The 24645-nt window shown below is 47.6% G+C and overlaps 1 protein-coding gene across 22 annotated transcripts in view; it reads left to right on the forward strand.

The window, feature by feature from the left end:
• Positions 1–24645, forward strand: part of CAMK2G (calcium/calmodulin dependent protein kinase II gamma) — a 165119-nt gene that overhangs the window by 105082 nt on the left and 35392 nt on the right. For all 22 annotated transcript variants that reach the window (XM_075072899.1, XM_032778266.2, XM_075072891.1 and 19 more), the window contains exons 11-13: positions 693–776; positions 1367–1409; positions 14190–14230. In XM_075072899.1, coding sequence (XP_074929000.1) covers positions 693–776; positions 1367–1409; positions 14190–14230 — 168 coding nt within the window. The remainder of the gene's footprint in view (positions 1–692; positions 777–1366; positions 1410–14189; positions 14231–24645) is intronic.

A 24645-nucleotide genomic window follows, 5' to 3' on the forward strand; every position in this document is an offset into this window, starting at 1 on the left:
AAGTGCTTCTCTTGCAGCTGATGTGACCCCAGCCAAGTGCTGGTGACAAGTGCGCCCCACTGGCTGGATGCTGCACTCAGGCTGTCAGCTGATGTGGTAGAACTATCTGACTGAGCCATATGACTCCCCAGCTGTATGCTGAACATCATACAGCTGGGGAACATCTGATGCGGGGTGCTGAGGGCTGGCTTTGTGCTCGCAGGTTCGAAGAGCAGCCTTGTCCAAGAGACATCAGGATAGCCAGACAATGGTCTTCACTCGCCGGCTTGAATTTTCCTTTTGAGATTTAGTAACAAGATCTGCCTCTTCCCCTCCCCTCCTCCCACCCAGCGTAATTGCTGGTTATACACTTTTGCCTCAGATCTGTTTTTGTTCTTTAGTGTCTGAATGATGGAGAACATTGCTCTTTAATGACTCACTTTCTCAGACATGGGTCTGTGATAACAACCCACCTTGTTTAGAACCTCTCACCACAAGGGGGTGGTTAATGTCAGCTTGGAGTTGGTTTCTGTCGCCAGGTCTCTGCAGTTTGGAGCCAGGGTCCATTAGGAACAGGGCACCCAGAGCTGAGCTGCTCAGTCATGTTGGTGTGCATATTGGCTGTAGTGTGTGAGCGGAGAGCTGGAGGGAGAACTCGACTTGCTGATTTGTTTACAATTATTTAACAATCGTTCCTTGTTCCTGTCTTCCAGCAACGATCCACTGTGGCCTCCATGATGCACAGACAAGAGACTGTGGAGTGCTTGAGGAAGTTCAATGCCAGACGAAAACTGAAGGTGAGTAGGTGTTCGCCTTTTTTGGGAGGGGAAATGGGGGAGGATGGTGGTTTTGTGGCTGAAGCACAAGGCTGGGAGAGCTGGGATCTCTTCCAAGATTTGCCTCTGACTTGAAGTGTGCCCCACATCACTTCCCCTCTCTGTGCCTCAGTTTCTCCCTCTGTGCCGCAGAGCAAATACCTTCCTCGTCAAAGGTGTGCTTGAAGTTTAGCTCATTAAAGTTTGTCAAGTGCTTTTTGAGATCCTCTAATATAAGGTAGTGTAGAAGTTTATTTGTGGGTTGGGAGATTTCTGTAGGTACAGAAATTCGTTTCCCTTAGGGTCTGTTCTCTCCATGCCCTATACCCACCTGGTCCCCATTTAAAGAGAGCTGAAATAACCAAAGAAGCACTCCATGCTTAAGACCTGTTGCCTACCATGCTGATCGGTCTCCTGGCTTCCAGCCCCAAAGTAATGTAACCGTTCAATAGCAGCTGCTGGGAGACGGAGAGGACCTTGGTAGCCTGTCTAATCCTGAACCACTGGGGTTTCTGCATCCCCTGTCTGAGATTTATCGCTATTTATCCCTGCTCTCTCCTTCTCCCCCGCAGGGTGCAATCCTCACAACAATGCTGGTCTCACGGAACTTTTCTGGTAAGTTCTCCCTACCCTCATCCCATCTCCCTTATTTCTACGTAGATCTGGATGCATTTTAACCCTTAGGGGTGAGTCAGAGAAGAGAGAGGCCTTGTTCTGTTTAGCATTCCAAAATCTATTAGCTTTGCCTTGGCCAGTGGGCAACAGGGAGAAACATTAGACTAGCTGGGGGAGGAGTCTGCATCTGGAACAACAGGGAAATCTAGTCTGCTACCAAAATCCCCTCACGTTTTGTTGCAGGTTCATGTTTGGGATGTTCTAGTTGGCATTTATCAGTTTTCCCTTTGGAAACCCTAATTATCAGGGACTGTAACTGCAACAATGGTTCCCTCAGACCTGAGCCAGGGACCTGGTTCCACCACTGGACAAGAACGATATTTTCAAGGGAGAATAGTCATTAGGGTGCTGAGTATCCCTGGCTCAACCAGAAAGTCTCAAACATGCAATCTATTAGGTGTTTCCATCTCTGTGTCTGAAGTGGCTGTGGTCCTGTGAGGTTCATTGAGCATTAGCTTGGCTGCCTGCTGAGCATTCTGTGCACTTACTGAAAACACAGATCCAAACATTTCAGTCAAACGAGTGTTTTGAAAGGTACATTTAGTTTGTTAAAACTGCTAAGCTGCTGGGTTGTGCTATCATTAGTGTTTATCCCCAACTGATACACCTCTTCGAGCCCATGTGTGTGTCACAGCTTAGACCACTCTGAGCCATGTTTTCCTCTTTAAAAGGTAGTGTCTGGGCTGTAATTCAGTTCAAATTTTACTGAGCCTGGCTGTATTACAGTCCATACACCAATTCTCCATTTGGAGTGTAATTTAGGGATGGTTAATGAAAAGCAGCCATAATGGAATTCCTCCATCCCTCTTCCCTTTGCTAAATGCTTCAATGGTGGGCACCAGGTACATACTATCTATGATATAATGCAGGAAACTCCTAATTATGGCAACAACAAAAAACACACACACACAGTCACTTGTGAAATCCAGGTAGCATCTCCCTTCCAGCTGGGATTCATGACATTCTAGTGGTGTTATTCAAATAGAAGAGCTGTGCACCAAACCCCAGAACTGTAGCAGGGCAGCCCACAGGAGCTTGAGAATTGATCATTGGCCTCTCTATAAATTCAGCCTGTGCAGGCATTTCAGGACATGGAGAAAGATCAGGCTGGCTGTAGCAGCAGTTTTACACATACTCCTTGGTAATCGTGCAAAGGATCCATCTACACTGCGACTGAGAGGTGTGATTCGCAGCACCAGGAGACAGACACGCACTAAAAATCACAGTGTGGATGTTGCAGCATGAACAGTGGCTCAGACTAGCTGTCTAAAATCCAAGGCCTCTTGATCCCCTGGGTCAGTGCTCAGGTCAGCCTGTGTCCCCACCCATGCGGTAATATCCACACTGCTATTTTTAGTGTGCTAGCATGAATCTGTCTACTTGTGCTGGGAACCGCACCTTGCAGCTGCAGTGTACATGTAGCCCCGGGAAATGTCTCTGCAGGAGCTGAAAGCTGTACCTTGTGTGCCTAGAGTGATTCTAAAGCAGTTTAATTGTTAGGAGGGCCTGTGTGCTCTCATGCAGCCATCGCATCAGGTAAGATTGTGAAAACCCTTTCCCCTATAACGATCCTCAGTTTCCCCTCTTCCCACTGGTACAAACAGTTGTGGGTCTGTTTTCCTTCGTTCAATGACACAGCTTTGTTTAGTTTAAATGATAACGTAGTTATTCTTAGATTAGTGTTTATAATAAATAATAGTACTGAATTAATTTTTAGTAAGACTAATTCTGCAGCCTACTTATATTGTGACAGGGGAAGGGTTTGGGTTTGGAGCATTTCTCTTTGGGTCAGAAAATGTCCCTTGTAGACCAACGTGTTGGTTACTTCAAATGCCTGGGAGAAGTCAGTGGTGCTTGGCTGCGTATCCTTTATTCCCAAACTTAGAAGCATGCTGGAGGAGGCTTTGTCTGCTCACTCGTCTGTATCTCAGGAGCCAGTTCTTGGAGCCAGAGGTTTCAGTTTCATCACTGAATGAAAAGAGGAGGAAATATTTGGGTCTGGTGGCCTATTCTGAGCCCCTGTAGTAGTCATTCAGAGACTTGGAGATACTCTGAGAAAGAGGCCTTAAAGAAGTGCTACAGAGCTGGTCTTCTACTTCCAATCCTCCCATACTCATTGTTGGGGGAGACTCCGCAAGAACAAAAATTCAGGGGCTGCTATAATATGAGATTCCTCTAAAGAGCTTTCAGAGCCAGCCTGGGCCTTCTGATACAGAGGTCTCCCCTTCACGTAGAGCCTTACAAATCTACAACCCAGTCCGGTATCTGGTTAGCTTTTGCTCTTACTTCCCCTGCTGATGGCTTCCCTACTGTATTTGCTTGGTCAGAGGTCAGACTTCCAACATTTCAGTGAAAGTGGGGATCCCAGGTCTTGGTTTGTGTGACTAATTGGGCCTTATGGCTCTTGGGGCATGAGACTGTCTCTTGGCTGTGGCAGGCTCATTTGAGAGGTGACCTCTCTGCATTGAAGGAGGAGGAAGAGTAGATGAAATTTAGTTTAAGTTGGTCTCGCTGTGATGACAACAATAAGGCATTACAGGAGATGATGCTGAGCCTAGCCCTTGGACTTTCCAATTGCTGCAGTACTGGAGAAGGTGCACAAACTCACTGGCCTGCTGGAGTTGAAGGAGAAGGCACCCTTCTTATAAACAAAGGATTGATAGATCCAGCCAGGGAGATCTGGCTGGCAATGCTCAGCTTTCTCCTTGCCAGCCAGGAGACCTGACTGTATGTTTCACACAACAAAGTCTTGTTTTTATTCCGAACCTCCGGTCTTTGGTCTAGAGAAGGCAGGGTCACCTGATGGTACACTTCTCAAAACCATGCTTCAGGTGCCTCACACACGTGAGACTAGGCAGGGGTCCTGGATTTGCTAGGAGAAGGGTTCCAACTGGAGTCACCCTGTTCCCCTTTCCCATTGGAGGGATTGAAATGGGACAGGGCTAGATGTCATGCTCTGACCTGCCTGTGATGTCTTGAGCCTTGGTTAGTCCTACTGCTCTCAAAGGTCAAACTCTCCTCCAGTTCAGTGACGATGCTTGGAGGCCTGGGTCTTGAGTCCTTAAGGTCTGGTAGGGTGGTGTATTCAGAAGGAGTGAAGCAGCAGGCTTGTCGCAGTCCCATGTTCCTGCCGCCAGAAAAGCATGTGTTTGTAAATGGATCCATTTCTTTTCTTAGATGTGTAGTAGTAGTAAGAACATGTTACCGCTCACACTGCTTGGCTCCTCCTCAGTCAGTTACTAGCTGTATCTTGGTTGGATCCCTTTCCACAGTTAGTGTAGTTAACTTGATCTCAGCATTTCACTATTCTGTTTAAAGGACCTTGTCCTCATTCAGCCATACACTGTTATCAGTCAGTTCAAGGTACTCGGCCTATGACTCTGTCCCTTGAACCACTTGGGAGCTACTGTTAGTTCCCTGGTAGCTATCTGCTCTGCCAAAGTGAAAATCCAAACACTGACACTGGACCTTCTTTACAAAGCAGTGCTGGGTTGCTCACCTGAAACTTCTGCCCAAATTGGCTCCAGATGTTCATCTGAAGCAAACCATCTCTCTCTTCCGGTCTCATCCCCTACAGACTCATAACACACTCATGGGGGCTTGGGGTAGTGACTAGACTGCATATATTATGTGTCAAAAGCTGAGTTACTACTTTTGAGAGTCGTCCTGTTTGTTTATAGCCTTTGAGGGAAGTGAGATATGTCCAGAAATCATCCAGATGGATGAAACACAGTAGCCAAGCTGACTACAACCAAATGAGCTCTAGACTGGAGGAACTTGGAACTCATTTTGTCAGATGAGTGGCCACCTACACAGCTTGTCTCCATAATGTATCTATCACCAAGGTTTGTACGGCTACCACTTGTAGTTCAGTTCACCATCACTTGCCAGCTCTGGATCTAAACTGGATGCTCATTTGTAGAGCAGTAGTCATTCAGAGTGAAATTCACTGCCATGCAGTGGGCCATCGCCAGTCTTGTGCACCACTTAAACTCTCAAAATAGACCATAAGTGGGATTTAAGTGGTGCTTCGACCTTGTGCTTGATCCTCCATCTTTAACCACTCACTTCTCAGCTCTGTTGTTGGGAATTGCTATTGCTTGCTCATCTGTGTGGAGGAGCAGCAGAGGCAGCTTTGTGAGGGACAAAGGAAGCTAACCTGGCAATAACTAGAGTTCTCCACGTGTTGCCTCTACAGTCATGTTGCCCTGCCTTCATCCTCTCATCTGAAATTTTTATAGCTAGTTTAGGTGAGGGTGAGGTGAGCAGAGGACAGCTCTAGGGATAGAGTCCTTTATAACTGTGACAGGGAGACTGGTTCTGCAGACAGTATGTGCGCTTATAAATGTTAAGCTGTAGACCTGAGCAAATAGTAATAAATTAATATTCAAATTCCAAAACCAAGTATGATTAAATGCTCCCCAAGCATATTGTGTTTGCCTTCCATGAAAGTTTGAGTGGCTGAGCTTTTCTAACAGGAATTCTTGGAGGCTGAATTTTAAACTCTGTTATTTAGCAAAAGCAAAGTTTGAATTATGTATGTGATTACTATTTGACATTCATACTGCGCTGTGTTATGTAAGTGTCCATTTATGGAACTGAAATGAGACCACATGTCTGAAGTAACTCACCAGCTCAAGTGAATTTTGAAGGTGGATTATGAAGCGGGAAATTGGCCAAGAAATTTTGAACAACAAACAGATTTTGAGACCTATGCAATCTATTTGCGGATACTTCCCAAACAGGAAATGCAGTGAAATTTAATGAAAAATTAGACAGTGCTATGAATTTTGTCCATCACTATTAAAATGCTTTAGAAAGGTTCAGGAATGGCGCAGGACTCCTAGAATGTGGATCTGCTATGGTAACGTACTCTGAAAACGCCACTTGCTGGTGAGTAAACTTCCTTTTTACTCCCATCTCTGGATCCTGTTTATTTTAATTATTTTCTCAACTGTGCATTTTTTTCTGGTGTAAGAGTGAAATTATGCTTCGGCAGGGCAAATGAAATTATGTGACAATGAGGACCACCACCAGCCTTTGTCGTCCTGTTACACCAACCCCCAAACTTCTCTGAGGTTCACAAAAAGTCCGTTAACACTTCTTTTGTTTGGCATCTTTGCATTCCTGCCTCTTCCCAGCCTGCTTACGGCAGGAAGTTGGGGGTGCTGAAATGCTACAAAAGGGTATTCTTGCTGTATCCTCAACCTACTGAATGGAGAACGTGCTGGAACACTCAGTGGGTCTGGCAAGAACTCCAGCCCAAGGGGCAGATCGACCATCTGAACCTTACAAGTCTCCACTCTCACGTTGCATGCCACATAAATGCACAGGGGTAGATGTTTTAGGAGGTGGATTTCTGCAGCAGTAGTGAGATGTTTGAAAACATCTTCTGAAACAGACTTAGGTCCAGATTTTTAAAGGTGTTTTGGTGTTGCTGTGCTCAGCATTTCAATGCCTAACTGATTTAGGAGCCCAAATATTATTTTCGAAGGGGATTTAGGCACTTAGTCAATGGAATTTAGCCTCCTACATGCCTGGATCGCTTTTGAAAGTGACACTTAGGCTCCTAAATCAGTTAGGCATTGCAATACTGAACATACCAGCACCTAAATGCCTTTACAAACCTGGCCCTTAAAAACTAACTTTTTGTCTTCTGTGTCTGATTTCCTGTGTTAACCTGGCTTAAGGATGTTTGATTCTGTGTGGGGTCGGCAGAGGCTAATGGAAAAACCGCAGGGTTATCTTCTCCAGTAACAGCCACACGAAAGATAACCGGGATTTCCCTGGTTGGTGGTGATAGAAGCCAAAGAGGATGCCCGTGAGTTGAGTACTCGAAGCTTGAGCTTCAGTGAATTCTGCCTCCCCTCCTTTGCCCCAAAGTGTGCGGAAGCAAGGTACATCTGGGAGATGGAAAAGCAATCTCAGATCCTGCCCACGAGACTTTCCTGTGGAGCTGAAGCAGATTAATTCCTCTGAAAGTGCCATTTGATCTCATTGAATTGAAGACCTGTGCGTGCCTGGGACTAGTTGTGTGGAAATTTGACGATATGAAGTGTATGGGCAAAATGCAGGTGCACATTTTCCCCCCTGCTAACTGTAGTAGCCTGTGCAAGTGGGAGAGAAATCCAAATAAAGGAGTTAACTTATATGTTAACAGAGAGGTTTACTCCTTTTTTTTTTTTTTAAGCTGCTTTTCCTCCTTTCCCCCTCCCCTTTTCTGTCCCTCACTCTATGCATGTTTATCCTGTCCATTTGAAGTGACTGGCTGCTTTTCATGTTCTCTCTCACCCTTATTAGTTCCTTCTACAGAATGAATGTAGTAGTGCTAAGGAATAAATGCCCCCCTCCATCCCTGCCCTCATGGGGAGGAGGGAGTTGTTGAGTGCAACTCTTTCCGTTTAGCTGACTTTTCCTGATGTGCTTGCTGCTTTCCTAAGCACTCCGATGTTCTGGTCTAATGCCTGAATATATGAGTGTTACAGCAAGGCTGGAGTTAGAAAATACCTCTTCATAAGGGGGAAGAGTGCCACACAGATAACTCACCCCCATCCGGCGACGTGTCGGCACCTTGGGAACATGAAATGCTAAGCTATCAGTCATGTAAATTGCTGGGAGCTGTTTCTCCTGAGCCATGTTTCAATAGCAAGTCAGTGGACATTTCCAGAGGAAAGGTCAGAAACTTTCATACAGGATGATTGAAGTGCCATGGAGAATACTTATTCTTTGAAATAACTGCAACCTTACATGACAATTACTAGAGTAATTGTGCCTCAGTCACCATCATAGCAGATGGTTACACAAGTTATTTCAGTTCAGTCAGGGGATGCACCAGTCTTTGTGTTCCTGTGTCCGACGCATGGAGGCTTTGGGTTACTGATCCACCGGCAGAAGGGATATTCTCCCTGTGAATCCAGGAGCAGTGTTGAGAGGCTCTGTGATAGACTTGGGTGGCACACCTCCTGATTTATGCTAAGCAATGGCGGTTAAGGTGAGGTTGGTGTTAGTGGGCATCTCTTGAAGGTTGCTGTCATCCTATGAGATCACAGAAGGTGGTCACACTTCCTCAAATGCATTCCACCAGCTGTAGTCATGGAGGCCCCTATTCCTTCAGGAGTTAAATAGGTGTACAATAGACAACACTTCCCACCATTTCTCTCTCACTAATTTTCCTCTTAAGGAGGATGCTGTCAAGTAGTTTAGGCCTCAGATATTTGTGTATATTAAGATCTAGTGAGAAATGACCTCTGGATTCAAATCTCTCTATTGTAAAGACCCCTTGGGCCCACTCCATCACAAAGGAGTTTATTTTAAAATCAAACTTTTATACGATGGACAAAAACAGATATCTCCTCCCTGTCAGTATTGCAGCAGCAGTTAAGTAACACATGTGGTTTCCACATCTGTGTTCCCTGCAGCTGCTAACATTGATGATCCTAGCGCACAGATAAAGAACTGAACCAGAAACTCTCTAGAGCTCTTCTACTCTGTTTGAAATACAGGAAGAAAAAATACCAGTGTTCACTAGAGGGAGAAATTATTATTTATTTGTATTATTGGAAGCATGTAGGGAGCCCCAGGCATTAACCAGGACCAATTGTCTTCTCCATCACAAATGGATCTTAGTATATAAATATTCTTGGAGGGTGCACAACCTCTTGGACCTTTGTAGTGGAGTCAGTGGTATTTATATGCCTTGACATGTGTTATATAAGTGCACTACAGGGTGAGGTCAGAAGGGATCGATAAAGAGGCGCTCAAATCCCCCTAGTGCTTTTGGTTCCTGTTTTAGTGCTAATCTATCAAATTTGGAATTGCTTCATCTCTGACAGTCTTTGCGTGAGTTTTTGTGGGGGTTTTGGTGGTTTTGATTTATAAAAAGCTGCTAAATTAACTGTCCATTTGACATCTTGTTTTCGAAAGAGAAGAGATTCCCTGTTGTAGAATTTCTGGGTCTAGAAGTTTCTTACTAAGGTTCCTTCCTGGCTCCTTTAGAAAATCCGTGCTAAAACTGAGAGGTGAAAAAAGTGTTTCTACAGCCAGCATTCACTGCGTCTCCTCTCTTTGCGATGGGCCTGTTCCCTCTGAGCTTATGGACAAATTTCTGAATATTCCTGGTGGCAGGACAGAGGGAGACAAATGTCTCACTCCTCCATGAAAGTGTATTTGTTTCCAGCCTGTCTTTCCTTTGTCACTTTCCCTTGACATCAGAGGAATTTGTCCCAGCTCCAAGTGGTAGGCAATTTGAGATATGAGGCAATCTCTATATTGAAAAAAAATCTTTGAAGCTCCTTCATTTAGACAAGTTGTGGTGCTGGTGCTGCTCAGAACCATGTTTAAATACCAGCGTATGGCCCTATCTTTAGCATCACCTCCTTATACAGTTCCAGATCTCTGTCTCTGGATACGCTGTGTCCGAAGAATCTGACTTCACTTTTAAGCACCTCTGACTCTGGGTGAGGCCAGAGCTTTTCACTCCCAAACAATACACGTTTGGGGATGAGAACTCCAGGCTGCCAGAGGGTTGGTTGTGTTAGCTGTTCTTTTGGAATTTAGTTTTTCTGCCACAGAAAGATTTTCTACCACAGAAAGAAGCCCTCCAGTTCGAGAGGTTCCTTTTCCCCTCTATTTGATATGTTTATCTATTCTTACTCATTTTGGGTTTTGTTGTATGTTAATACATGACTTCGTGACAAGATTTAGATGGGGTCTGCAGCCTCCTCCAGAGCCTCTCCCAAAACACTACAGACCCACTGACTTTAAAATAGACAAATCAGACCAGAACCCCACTGTTTGTTCCTTCTGGCTTCCCTGACATCGAAATCCATAGCTTGCAAATTGGTTCTCAAAACTTATGATTAAATCCATGGCTTTCCAAACGTCATTCCCAGGTCCTTGGAATACCCCCCAGACTGGTCTCTGTAGTCCAGTTTGGTTTTGTCTTTTGTGTTTGAAGGACATAAATAAATTTTAATTCAGAACTTTACATTCTTTTCTCCCCACCTTTCTTTAACTCTAATTTACTTGCACCTTGCTCTCTCTTGTTGCTGATTGGCCTTTATTACTTTATTACGGCTCCTCCCACTGAATGATTCTGACCAATCAGTTGGCAGGCAGAGCTCCGCCCCTGCTTCGGCTGCCATGAGTGCTGCCGGCCTGGCTGAGCAAGGTACGTGGCATGAGTCCTGTTATCTCCTGAGTGCCTGAACCTAGCCCACACCCACTCACTGCCAATAAAAAACAGCATGCCAGTGCCTGTGCTCCCAGTGAGACATCATCCATGCTTGCTGGCTGAGAAATTGGCATGCAGAACAGATTTCATCTAATCTGGAACCATCACCACATTGATCTTCCTGAATTACTAACCAGATCTGCAGGCCAGTCATGTATAGGGCCTTGCAGCAAGACCAGGACATGAGAGTTGGGAGGGGAAATTGTGTGTGTGGCTAGTGCCTGCTATTTCAGAAGATGGAGCTGAGCAAATTAGCTCAAGAATCTAAATTTAAAACCTTGAGAAGCCCAAACTAAAGGGCTTTGTCTTCCTGTGCTCTTCAGAACCCTGTTGTACTGAGATGGATCGGGTTGAATGTTACCCTACAATGGCGGGTTGCTCTGAAATAACCAGCTACTGTGTCCTAGGATGACATGGGACTGGGTTCCCCTCTCCTTCCATTTCTTCTATAAGATGGATTGAATTAGGACAGTAGAGAGCCCTAGGGTCTCTGTTCCCAGTACAGTATTGGCTTAAAGCAAGCAAGAAAGTCTCTCTATCAGGCTGCTGGGGGGCAGTCACATTTCACAAAGCTGAATTCAGTGCTCTTCCTTCCTGCCACCCCCAAAAAAATGCAATGCAGGGCTGAGGGAGCTAGTGCTGGCTAGTGAGCTAAGTGTAGGGGTGGAAGGCATGAAATTCTGGGCGGCCAAATTGATACTGGCAATCACTGACATGTGGCGTGACCTGAGGAGAGGCGACTGCGGAGCACACAGACCAAAGGATTGTTGTTGAGAGAGAAGAATGAGAGGAATGGGGCTTGGAGAAGCATTCTATGGCATTGTTTGGAGTTGGTATTTTGGTCCCATATGAAACGCTGCCCCTCAGCACATCCAGAGTGTCCGGTGTTCATTGCTGATGAGTTCAGCATGAGGGGTTTGTGACTCTTAATGCCAAGATGGTGAGCCTAAGGGGCTGACTTTCATTTTCCTCAGAGGCTAAAACAAGACATGCCTGACCGGCAGAGGGGTGGAGGACAGAGGTTGTGCTCTGTGCTTCTCATCAGAGATTAATGGAGAGATGTTAAATATGGAATAGAAGTACAGTTAAATTATAGGACTTGCAGTAGGGACTCTTAACAGTGCTGTGGAGGGAAGGGGGTTTTGAATCTCCTTACATAGAGGATGTGGGGAGAGCGGAGGGGAGGAATGCGGTCAGTGTCCCATGCTCGGAAACCAGCAAAGTGTGGGTGCACAAGACCTTTGCCAAACTGCTTGTCTGCGCCTCTCATTAAAGTAAGTCCTGTCTCTGTCACTAGCTGTAGAAATCGCACCCACATCCTCTGTGATTTCTGTCGGTTAATGTGTACAGATTAACCAATGGGTAAATTACATAGTCTCTCCTTTGCTTGGTATGTCTGCCGCCTCTTTGTCACTGTGAGAGAGTGCATCTCCTGTATCCTTGGAGTATCCTTACAAATCATGATGATGCATGAGCTAAATTAGCAACCAACTGAATTTCTTTCTGCACTGCTGGACCAGTAACTGGATTGTGAGAGAACTATATGTAACTGAAATGCTGACAGTGGGTACCAGCAGAAGGGTGGGAGGGGAAGCTGTATCTGCCAGGGCCATGGCTGGTATTGCAGGGTGCTGGGCTGGGTGGGAGGTGTTCTCTGCTAGAGACTAGGCTGGCATCCAGAATGCCTGGGGCAAGTGGGAAGACTGTCTCCGCTAGAGGCCCAACTAGTGTAGGCAGGTGTGGAAACTGTCTGCGGAAACCGTGGTCCCTGGTGTGACTTCATAATGTTTTACCTGTCTACAGAGGTAAATGGGAGTGTCTGGAAGGGTGGAGAGTGAAGAATCAGCAGACTCCTAGCTTGTTTCTGGGCCCCCAGGACATGGGGCAGTAGTGCAGGCCTGCTCTGTGCTGTTTTGGGGAGCTGGAGCTTTAAGGCAGATTCCAGACATGAGATGCTTGCATTATGGGGTAGAGTTAGGACTAGCTCAACCATGGCAGCTGCCAAGTTGTGGTGTTTTTTTCTTGGTATTGGAGAGAAGTAGCTGTTGTCTGCACCATTTCAGCCTGAGCTGAGCTAAAAGTTTTGTCCCAAGTGTTGTCTAAACAGTATAACTGATGTCTGTCAGCCATGCGGGATAGCTGAGGTGTATGGGTGTGGAGTTGAGTTACACAGGTATTTCAGTCTCAAGGCCTTGCAGCTGCTGGTTTGTTGCGATGCCTTTTTATCTAATTGTGGACAAATCCTGAGAAAAGCACAACACACTGAGTTCCAGTTTACCAACATGTCTTCTGGGAGTGGTAGGACAATGGAGTGTTTCATCAGAGATTCTAAACAAGGCAGGCTTGGTGTTGCACATTCTGTCATTTACTCTTCCTCTCTCTTTGTGTTTCTTTGTCAGTGTCCTCACTGGGGTTAGCATCCCAATCTGGTGCCTGCTCGTGCTGATGAGGCCAGACATTTTAAAATAGCTGCTTAGGAAAGGCATGTCAACTCCTTGTAACAGCAGGTGCCTCGTGCTTCTTGTCAAGGGAGTGGAAACAGCTGGGCACCGTCCACATTAGTTAACCAAACTGTTCTATATCCACTGAGATTGGAGGCAGGGAGGCCAATTGCTGAAAACCATTGTTAATGTGTCATTTTTCTGTTGCATATGCAAGCCCCGCCTACCCTGATCACGCATATATGCACATGGCCAGATGCGCACACTGTGGGGGGGGGGGGGTTGGACTCTCTGTCTCTCTCATGCACTGCCAAACACTCCTCCCTGTGTATGTGTCTCTGTCTGTCTGTGTTGGTTTCTCAGTTCTAGTTCTAGTTGTTCAGACCAAGCATGGCAGAGCTTCTATCACAGTCAATGAAGAAATTCAGCCTTCTCTTCTCTTCTTTTTTCGCGCTCTCTCTTTACCAGCTGGCAGTGCTGCCTTCTCCTCTCCTCCCCCACCAAAATGCTTGCTCCTGTTTTATTCCTTGCCGTTATCCCAGACATTTCTCTGGATAATTTTGCATCTTGGCAGTGATTAGGATTTCTCTGCATTATCAACACCTCCCCCACCTTCATAAATAAAGTCTCTCTTATGTAAATAGCTGTACTTGAGGGCAAATCTCTGTCCGGACACTAGAATCTGGCAGATGTCTTCAGCTTTTTCTGTAATGGCTGTCATTTTGGGAGGAAGGGGAGGCTGTGCAAGAGTAGAGGGCTTGAAGTACAATCACCTCGAGAGCTGTGCACTGTTGTTGGACACTGGTTATGGAAAGTGGGAGCATTGCTGGCCTAACACTGAGTGTTGAATAGAAAGGGCAGGCTACCTTCCCCTCTGTCAATGTGATTGTGATGGATAGTGACACAACAGTTTGACCTCTGCTGCTTTCATCATTACCAAGAGAAATTAGCAAGGGGTTGTCCCCTTAATTCTCCTGCAATCTGGAAGGGAAGGGCAGAGAGATTTAAAACCAAACCCTCACCAGCTTGTCCTGTTTTTCTCTGCAGCTACCAAAAGCCTATTGAACAAGAAGTCGGATGGAGTGAAGGTAGGTCCAAGCTTTTCTACCTCGCCGCACCTTTTTCAGTCCATTTATGAGCAGGCAGCTGTCGTCCTGGGGCTGCCCCAGGGCTGGAGCTGTCCTGTGAAGAATGGGTTCTTAGGGAGCTGCTGGGTCAGATCCCCACACCTCTTACCTGCACAGCATGCAGCTAGCAAGGTGTGTTATAGGATTTCCTTCCTCCAAAGCTTTGAGTACTAGCTGTTGCCTGAGGCAGGATGCCAGGATGCCAGGCTGGAGGTACCAAAGATCTGATCCCGTCTGGCACAAGCCCTGGCCTGTGCAGTTCAGCTCCTGAGTGTGGGAAGATTTTGCTTTTTTGCAGAGCTATTGTCAGAGGATGATGAAGGCCAGCAGCACCCATGGAAATCTCCCTATCGCACCCCTTCGTTCCATTGACAGTGCTAGGAGTTGTGGGGAGGGGGAGTTCCACCCATCTGGGATCTGTTGTGTCAGAGTGTAACCATTTTACTATGTCGGTTACATCTGAGTGGCGAATAGGCAAGCAGTACTGCTTTCTCCACCCTCATCGGCCAGGGACTCTGCGCTTCTTGTTGAAGGAAATCACTGTTTCCTTAGTTCACTCTCCTTATGTGTCTTTTAGCCTGATCTATTAATCGGATATTCATTATGTTGGTTACTTAAGAATTTCCAGTGATCACTCTGAGGTTTGACGGGTTCTTGTCCTGAGATCAGGCCTAGTATTGTTAGAATTACTGTTCAGTTGGGAACCCCGAAGTGCACAGCTGCAACATTCCCACTTTAGGAACCTGTCTGTATTTGAAATAGTTTATTAACATATTTAGCAAAGTCACAAACACTTTAACTCAGCAAGGTAGCTAGAGATAACAGAACATGCATCAGAACATCCATTTACTCATACCATCCCTTGTAGAGCAACCTGAAATGTTATCCATCATCTTCCTCCTCATTATCACCAGTAGCCATCATCCTGGCACCTCCCAAGAGATACGTCTCGCTCTCCTCCTGCCCCCAGGCTGGGATACAGCTTTTATAACATGTTACACTGATACCACTTTGTCTAATGCATATTCGGTCGGGGTTTTCCCCCTCTTCCCTATTTGTGTTCCTCACATTGCTAATGTTGGGGGGTCTTCTCCTATAGGTTAGGATGTTAATGATCTCAAGTTGTTATCATATATGTCAGTTTGTTGCCATGGCACTCTTGTGGTCACACATCTGCAGATGTTCCTGTCCTAACATATCCAAAAGCCAGAGTTAGCTCATGTTCCTGTGGCTGGCTGGTGGTGTTATGGACAATCCCCCCTCTTATACAGTCTGTTCCCAGTTCCCCCAAACTCAGGGGTGACCTACAAGCCATTCATGTGTGCCAAAGTGTATATGTCTCAAGCCTATATTTATGTGTGTCTGTTTTGGCACACAAGAGACAGGCGTGTAGGTTCCTTGCATTACTGCTGAATAAAATAAATGCTAGCTCTATGGGCTACAGTGTGCAGCCTCTGGTTCTGGAGTTCAGAAAGGGTCCATTCCCCAGAGCGTAAGCCATGACTCTGTAGATTGCCATGTATTCGCAGGGGCGAAAGGAAATGCAGGTCTGTTATTTACCAGGCTGCACGTGGCAATAGACTATATAGGTAAGGGATGCAAGGAGAACATGGGCCACGATGCAAACTGCAGACACACACACAACTAAAATTAATCAAGTTAAAGTTTTATTGGGGATAGTTACAAGGGGTAAGGGAGCAGCGTATGATTAGCTAATAGAGTTAATAAAACTTAAAACACACAATGACTAAAATATCTACTAACAATATTTATAAACAAGATGCAGCATTTAGTAATAACCATACTTACAAACATGAACCAACGCATAACGACTGCAAAACGTAGAAACTCTGTTGAAACACGTGAGCTGAGAGAGAGCTGAGTGATCAGGCTCGGTTACGGGTAACGGATACCAGGATTGTTTTTTCTTACTTCTTTCCTGCTGCACATGGCAGGGCGACCTAAAGTACCCACTGTGACATCACAGAAGTGTCATAGGGGACGGAGCCCAAAACCTGTGTGTGTTCGTTTCTGATTGACACAAGCAAAGTTTACACCAAGTAGGGGAGCAGGTGCCTAAAAGTCTGGCTTTGCCCCCAAAAGGTGAGGTAATGCATATTGTTGTAGAATGCGTTCAACACTGAATGACAAAAGAAGAGGCCAGGGCAATACCGGTATGGCAAGTTCTACAGGATGCAGACAGGAACTCATCTTAACAGACTCCAGATGCCGACTTACACCTGGTAACCAGCTGTTTAGAGCAAGGATGAGTAGAAAAGTCCAGAGAATGAGGACTTCCATACCTGTCACTAAGTGCAACTCTTCTCCTCTCCCAGGAAGGGAGCACTTCATTCATCCAGGTTTGTGCTTTCAGTTGAAGCCCCAGACTTGCCCTGCTGGTTAAATGACAGGAAACAAAGGGTGGGAATAAATGGTCAGTTTTCAGAATGGAGAGAGATAAATAGCAGTGTCCCCCAGGAATCTGTGTTGGGACCTGTCCTATTCAACATATTCATAAATGATCTGGAAAAGGGGGTAAAGATTGTGGTGACAAAGTTTCCAGGCTATACAAAACTACTCAAAATAGTTAAGTCCAATGCAGACTGCGAAGAGTTACAAAGGGATCTCACAAAGCGGGATGACCGGGCAACTAAATGGCAGATGAAATTCAATGTTGATAAATGCAAAGTAATGCACACTGGAAAACATAATCTCAACCATACATATAAAATGTTGGGGTCTAAATTAGCTGTTGCCATGCAAAAATAGTTGTGGATAAGTTCTCGGAAAACATCCACTCAATGTGCAGTGGCAGTCAAAAAAGGGAACACAATGTTGGGAATCATTAGAAAAGGGATAAATAATAACATAGAAAATAATCACTTTCTTCTTCAAGATGTGTTGCTCATGTCGATTCCATTCTAGGTGTGCGCGCAGCCACGTGTGCAGCCGTTGAAGATTTTTGCGTTAGCGGTATCCGTAGTGTCAGCTGTGGCTCCCTCTTGAGTGCTGTGCTCACATGTTGATACATTAGGCGCCGCTGGCCCTACACCCTCCCAGTTCCTTCTTACCACCCGTGGTGGTTAGTCGGAGCGCCTCTCCCTTGCCTCACAAGGGCTTGAGCCTTTGGCCTTGTAAGTAGTTTGTTTACAGTAGGTAGTTAGTAAGTAAGTAACTGAAGTCGGCATGCTCCGGGTTTTAAGCCCTGCTCTGACTGCAGCAGGCCTATACCTATTAATGACCTCCATAGCAGCTGCCTCAAATGCTTGGGAGAATCCCATGTGAAGGAGAAGTGTCGCATCTGTAAGAACTTTTGTCCCAGAACTCAGAAAGTGAGACATCTTTCTCATGGAGGCTGCTGTCCGCCCAGTGTCTGAGCCTTCCTGGCTAGACTGCCCTGAGCACCTCGGTACACAGCGCACCCCTAGCCCCAGTGCCTAAGGGGGAGGTCAAAGAAGGGCAACACACCAGCACTGAGCAAGAAGGGCAAAGGACCCAGTTTGGGCTGGCAGCCCACACCAGAGCCACATGAGGACACCCCACACTGATGGGGCCCCCTAGTCCCCCAAGGGATCTGCCATTGACTCCAGGGAGCGGTAGGGGACCCAGACCGGTGGCAGGGCCGATGCCTTCAGGCTCTCCCAGTGCCCAGAGAGCTGAGGCCTCTACCAGCACCGCATGTGTCACAGGTCACAAGCAAAGGCTCCCAGTGAGGGCAAGCCAGCCGTAAAGACCACCCAGAGTACGGGCGAAAGATGCTGGTCTCCAGAGATGAGACAGCGCTCTCCGTCTGCATGCTCCAGGTCTCTGTCTTCTGCAGGACGTCCTAGATCACCTGCACCGCACTCACCATCTCTGATTTCTCAATGCGGATTGTCTAGAGGAAGACACTGATCTCTGTATCGCTGGCACCAATCCTCCTCCCGCCGGCTGTCTCCTCAGTGCAGATCCCAGTCTCCTAGAGCATGGAAGCAGTTTGCATTGCAGTAACAATCTCCCTGTCCTCGATCCACCTACTTGAGCCACTGGTCTCCTGCGGCCACAGTTAGCCGTGAGACACAAGCTTCAATGTCCCCTCCTGGTCACCGGAAGCTGATTCCTCTGGTTCAGAAAGAGAATTCAGCCCTTCACCATGACAGCATCAGTGCGAATGGGCACCTGAGGCTGCGTCGATCTCCATGATGCCATCAGGGCAGCGAGGCCAGTGGCTGGCATAATGGCCGTACTGGGGCGCGTGGGGCATGCCTGTGATGCTGATGCCTCAGTCAGTCCATTCCTTGGCCGCTGCCTCAGAGCAGCAATCTGCGGCACTGAACTCGGTGCTCAAGACACATTCGGAGGCTGGGAGAGAGGAGCAAGCGCCCACCGCAAAACTCTCTTCCCCTCCCCCAGTGACCCAGTTGTTGTCGTTGTCCCTGGATGAGGCTGTGGCAGGCCCCTCCTGTGCCAGCCCGTTGGACGATTTTAAAGAACATCAGGCTCTGCTTTGTAGGGTGGCTACAAACTTGGGCTTGGAAGTGGAAGAGATAGCCGAAGAGGCAAACACCCTGTTCAATGTGCTTTTGACCTCTACTCCCACCCATGTTGTGTTACCAGTACAGGATGGGGTCCTAAAAATATCAAAAGCCCTTTGGCAACTCCTTCTTCCATCCCTCCCACTTCCAAGAGGGCAGAAAAAAGGTATTTTGTCCCGGCCGGGGGATTCAAATATTTGTATACCCACCCTCCTCTGGCCTTGCTGCTCATCTTGGCAGCCAAGGAGAAGAACAGATGGGGGCAAACCAGTTCAGCCCCCAAGAATAAAGAGGCCAAGAAACTGGACCCTTTTTGGGAGAAAGATTTATTCAACGGCCAGCCTTCAGTTCTGCGTGGCTAACCACCAGGCTCTCTTGGGGAGGTGCAACTTGAACTTATGGGACTCCTCTGTAAGTTCAAGGACTCGCTGCCCCAGGACTTGGCCCAGGAATTCAGGGCCCTGGTGGCGGAGGGTACGACAGCTGCAAGGTGCTCCCTCCAGATGACATGGGATGCAGCCGATTCGACAACTAGGGTGATCGCTTCGGCCATGGTCATGTTGTGCAGCTCCTGGCTTCAGACCACTGGTTTGTCCCAAGAAATGCAGACCTCGATCCAGGAACTGGACTCTTTGCAGAGCAGACTGACATGAGGCTGCATGGACTGAAGGACACTCAGGCCACCGTTCACTCGCTGGGTCTGCATACGCTGCAGTCAGCGAGGAAGCAGTTCTGGCCACCCCTGCCACCAAGGCCTTAACAGCCTCGACAGAGACCTGCAAGGAGAAAGGATAGAGACATGAGTTTGTCGTCGCCGCCCTCCTTCCTCCTGCTCACTTGCGCAACCCAGCCCGTCGAGGGCCAGAAGCATTTGTTTTGAGGGTGCACTCAGGGGCGATACCCCAGTCATCTCCCCAGATCTACCTCATCCTTTCCTCAGCTGTCTTCGTCCCTACCATTCGGCCTGGTTATTGGGTGCTAGAGGTTGTATCTCAGGGCTACACCCTGCAATTCTCGGCTGCCTCCCTAGCCCTGTCGAGAACCTCATGTAGCTGGGGGCAGTGGAGGAGATCCCCTGTGACAGAAGGAGAAAGGATTCTACTCCCATTATTTCCTAATCCTGAAAGTGAATAGGGGTCTAAGACCCATTCTGGACCTGAAGCGCCTCAACAAGTTTCTCAAAAAGTTGAAGTTCCGCATGATCTCCCTGGCCTCCATCATCCCCTCTCTGGATCTGGGAGACTGGTACGCACCTTCGATCTGAAGGACACTTTATTTCCATATCTCCATCTTCCAAGGTCGCAGATGATTCCTCCGTTTTCTGGTGGATGGGTGCCATTTCCAGTTCACAGTGCTGCCCTTTGGTCTCTGGTCTGCCCCAAGGGTGTTTACAAAAGATATGGCATCAGTGGCTGCTTACCTCAGCCATCAAGGAGTTCAGGTTTATCCATATGTCGACGATTGGCTCATCAAGGGCAGATCTCAGGGACAGGTGCAAAGGAGCCTTGACCTGGTTAGTTCCACCTGCCGCGATCTGGGCCTGTTGATGATAAACTAAAAGAAATTGACCTTAAGGCCGGAGCAACGAATAGAGTTCATTGGGGCGGTTCTCGACTCCACATGAGCCAGAGCCTTCCTTCCAGAGGCACCTTTCCAGGCCATGTCAGACCTGATATCCCATGTGGAAAAACTACCCACTCACCACTGCTCACACCTGCCTGCGGTTGTTAGGCCGCATGTACGTACATGGTCCAGCATGGCCAGCTCCATCTCAGGCCACTGTAAGCTTGGTTGGTGGTGGTCTATATCCCCAACAGACACGATCTAAATCAGGTGATCAGGGTGCCAGTTCACATCCAATAGTCTCCAGATTGGTGGTTGAGCCCCAGATCAGTGTTGGAGGTAGTTCCCTTTGCAGCCCCGTCCCCATTGCTGAACCTGGTTTCCAGTGCCTTGGGCACTGGGAGTTGAGTACACAAGGCTGCTGGTCACAGGATGATCATGGAGCTCAGAGCGGTTCACCTGTCCTGCCAGGCTTTCCTGCCCTACGTGAAGGCAAGGTAGAGCAGGTTTTGACAGACAGTACTGCAGCGATGTATTACATCAACAGGCAGGGTAGAGCCAGGTTGTTGATCCTTTGCCAAGAAGCTCTCTACCTTTGGGGCTTCTGTGTGCAGCATGCCATCCATCTGGTAGCCGCGCATCTGCCTGGGGCCAAGAATGTGGTAGCAGATCGCCTCAGCAGGATCTTCTCGTCTCGTCACGAGTGCTTGCTCCACCCAGAGGCGGTCAGTATTCTCTTCCAGAGATGGTGGACTCCCCAGGTGGACGCCTGTTCGTGTCCCATCAGAACAGGAAATGCCACATGTTCTGCTCATTCCAGGGATTGCACAAGGGCTCCCGGTCAGATGCCTTTCTGCTCCCGTGGTTGGGGATTCTAATGTCCACCTTCCCGCCGGTGCCCTAATCCAGAGTCCTCATGAAGAATAAACAGGACAAGCAAAGGTTATCCTGATAGCTCCTGTATAGCCTTTGCAGCACTGGTTCAGCACGCTGATGGACCTTTCAGTGCTCGCCCCGCTGCAGCTGCCTCTCTGCCCGGACCTGCTGTCCCAGATCCACAGCAGTCTTCTGCATCTGAGCCTGGCAGCACTGCACTTGACAGCGTGGCTTCTGTGTGGCTAAATGCAGAAGAACGGAATGCTCGGCCCGGGTCCAGCAGGTCTTGTTGGGTAGCAGAAAGGCCTCCACCAGAGCAACCTACTTGGCCAAGTGGAAGAGGTTCACATGCTGGGCTTCAGACTGGGGTATCTGGGCTGAGTCAGCCTCACTGCAGGCGACCCTGGACTATCTTCTGCACCTCAAGCTCCAAGAGTTGTCCCTGTCTTCAATCAAAGTCCACTTGTCTGCTATTTCGGCCTTCCACCCTCTGCTCCAGGGCAGGCTGGTCTTCGCTCACAACTTGATGGTCCAGCTGTAGCTGCATCCAGTGTTTCTGGCCAAGCTGGTTTCACAGTTTCATACCGGCCAAGACACATACTTAGCTGTCTTCTTTCCGAAGCCTCATAAATCAGCAGAGAATCGCGCTTGTCTTCTACATAGACAGCGCCAAGCCATTTCGTAAGTCAACGCAATTGTTCGTTGAAGTGGTAGACAGGATGAGAGGTCACCCAAGGTCTGTGCAGAGGATTTTGTCCTGGATCATTGCCTACATCTGTTACTGCTATGACCTAGCAAAGATGCCTCCACCGGCAACCATGACTGCCCACTTGAGTAGGGCTCAGGCTTCGTTGGCAGCCTTCCTGGCCCAGGTGCCAATTCAGGATATCCGCAGGGCCGCTACCTGGTTGTCTAGCCACACGTTTACGTTTCATTGTGCACTCACCCAGCGAGCCCAAGACGATGCTGGTTTTGACGGAGCAGTGTTGTAAGCTGCATGACGATGAACTCTGAGCCTACCACAGGGATACTGCTTGTGTGTCACCTAGAAAGGAATCGAATGAACAAGTACTCGAATAAGGACAAACGGTTACCTACCTTGCCTAACTGTTGTTCTTCAAGATGTGTTGCTCATGTGCTTTCCATTACCCGTCCTCCTGCCCCTCAGTTGGAGTTGCTGGCAAGAAGGAAATCGGGGGGCATAGGGCCGGTGGCGCCTGATATAGCAATGCATGAGTGCAGCACTCAAAAGGGCGCCATTGCTGACCCTGCGAATACCACGGAGGCAAGAATCTCCAGCCACACGTGTGGGCGCGCACACACCTATAATGGAATCGACACAAGCAACACATCTCGAAGAACAGTAGTTATGGAAGGTAGGTAATGGTTTTATATAAATCCATGGTAAGCTCACACCTTGAATAGTGCATGCAGTTCTGGTCACCCCATCTCAAAAAAGATATATTAGAATTGGAAAAGGTGCAGAGAAGGACATCAAAAATTATTAAGGATATGGAACAGCTTCCAAGTGATTAAGTCTGGAGCTTTTCAGCTTGGAGAAGAGACAACTAAGGGGGGTATGACAAAGGTCTATAAAATCTTGACTGATATGGAGAGCGTAAATAAGGAAGTGTTATTTACTCCTTCATATAACACAAGAACCTAATGAAATTAATAAACAGCAGGTTTAAAGCAAAGAAATGGAAGTACTACGTCGCACAACACACAACTTGTGGAACTCATTATCAGAGGATGTTGTGAAGGCCAAAACTAAAATGCAGTTCAAAAAAGAACTAGATAAAGTTCCTGGAGGATAGGTCCATCTCTGGGTGTCCTCAGCCTCTGATTACCAGAAGCTGGGATTTGGATAACAGGATGGATCACTCAATAATTGCCTGTTCTGTTCATTCCCTCTGGGGCACCAGGCACCAACTGCTGTCGGCAGACAGGACACTGGGCTAGATGTCCCACTGGTCTGACCCAGTATGGCTGCTTTTTTGTTCTGATGCTGCTCTGTAACTGGAACAGTTTCCTTCCTTGTTTTACCCTGTGACTGTTTTTTATTCTCCTCCTGCTGGGGGTTTTATGCCATGCATGCTGAGGCAATAATTATCTTGTTCTCTTCTACTGACTGAGCCTTACTGAGGTAGTGGTGAAGCTTGGCCTCTGGACGGCTCCACGGCCAAGGCGCAGTTACCCAGAGCAGGCTGGTGAGGAGTGGAGATATGTTTATTTTTGGTGTTGCTGTAGTAGGTTCTCTGGTGTAATGCAACATTGCAGTGGCTGGGGGTATCCTCCCTGATGAGATTTGAGTGAAAGACTAGGCTTCTTTCTCTCTCCTCCTTCCCCACCCCCCAGCCAAAAAGACCATGAAATGTGTAAGTCTTTTCTCTAGAGCGCATGCTTATGAAACATCTCCATGGGGGAGTCTCCCTGTCTTAACACATGCTCTTGCTTCTGTTACCAGACACGTCTCTGCACCAGCTCTTCTTGTTCAGTGATGCAAGGAGTCTGGTTACTAGCCTGAGGAGTCTCTCACTGGTTGCTGTGTAAAACATCATGGCAAAACAGGGAGGAGGCAGGGCTGGTCCTGTAAGGCTGTGGACTTAGGAACAGCAGGTTTCTGCTTCAGCGTCTCCCAGCAGCTCAAAGGAAAAGCTGAAAAAGAAGCAGATCATGCAACTTGGGGGGGAGGGATAGCTCAGTGGTTTGAGCATTGGCCTGCTAAACCTAGGGTTGTGAGTTCAATCCCTGAGGGGGCCATTTAGGGAAGTGGGGATTGGTCCTGCTTTGAGCAGGGGGTTGGACTAGATGATCTCCTGAGGTCCCTTCCAACTCTAATAATCTGTGATTCTGTGATCTGTGAACTGAGTGTCTTACTGGAATCTTTCAGGTTCGTGAAATCGTGCTGTCCTCAGAGACCTTTTACTATCACCCAGGCTCCCTGGGGAGGGTGGGTGAATATTATTACTCTAGGGCAAACCCTTGCAGAAGTGGGACCTGTGCAGTCTTTGATATGCAGCCTTTTGCTTGGCGGCATTGTGGTAGGGAGGAGATCTGTATTTGGAAGAGATTTTACTCCTCCATGGAGTGTACGTGCTGAGCAGTTCCCCTGAGGTGTTGGGTACCTTTCTCCCTGAAAAGAGTAAAGCTGGATTCACCTTTGACAAGTATGGAGGGTTCATCAGCCCTGCAGAATAACTGTAACCCCTAAAGTTCTAATGAGCATGTTGGGAAGGCAGAGAATGAAGCGCCTGGAATGTGCAGGAGGGGCATTTCTGTTCTCTTTAACAGACTGCTCTGTATGCACAGAAAACGGGTAGCCTCCTTTCTGCCACTGTGTCATATCTGGGGACTGTAATCAAATGGCAACATGTGAACTCCCTCCTCGTTCCAAACACCAGCATGCTCCTTTCTCTGCAA

Source organism: Chelonoidis abingdonii, chromosome 16 (assembly GCF_003597395.2).
Source record: "Chelonoidis abingdonii isolate Lonesome George chromosome 16, CheloAbing_2.0, whole genome shotgun sequence".
NCBI lineage: Eukaryota > Metazoa > Chordata > Testudines > Testudinidae > Chelonoidis > Chelonoidis abingdonii.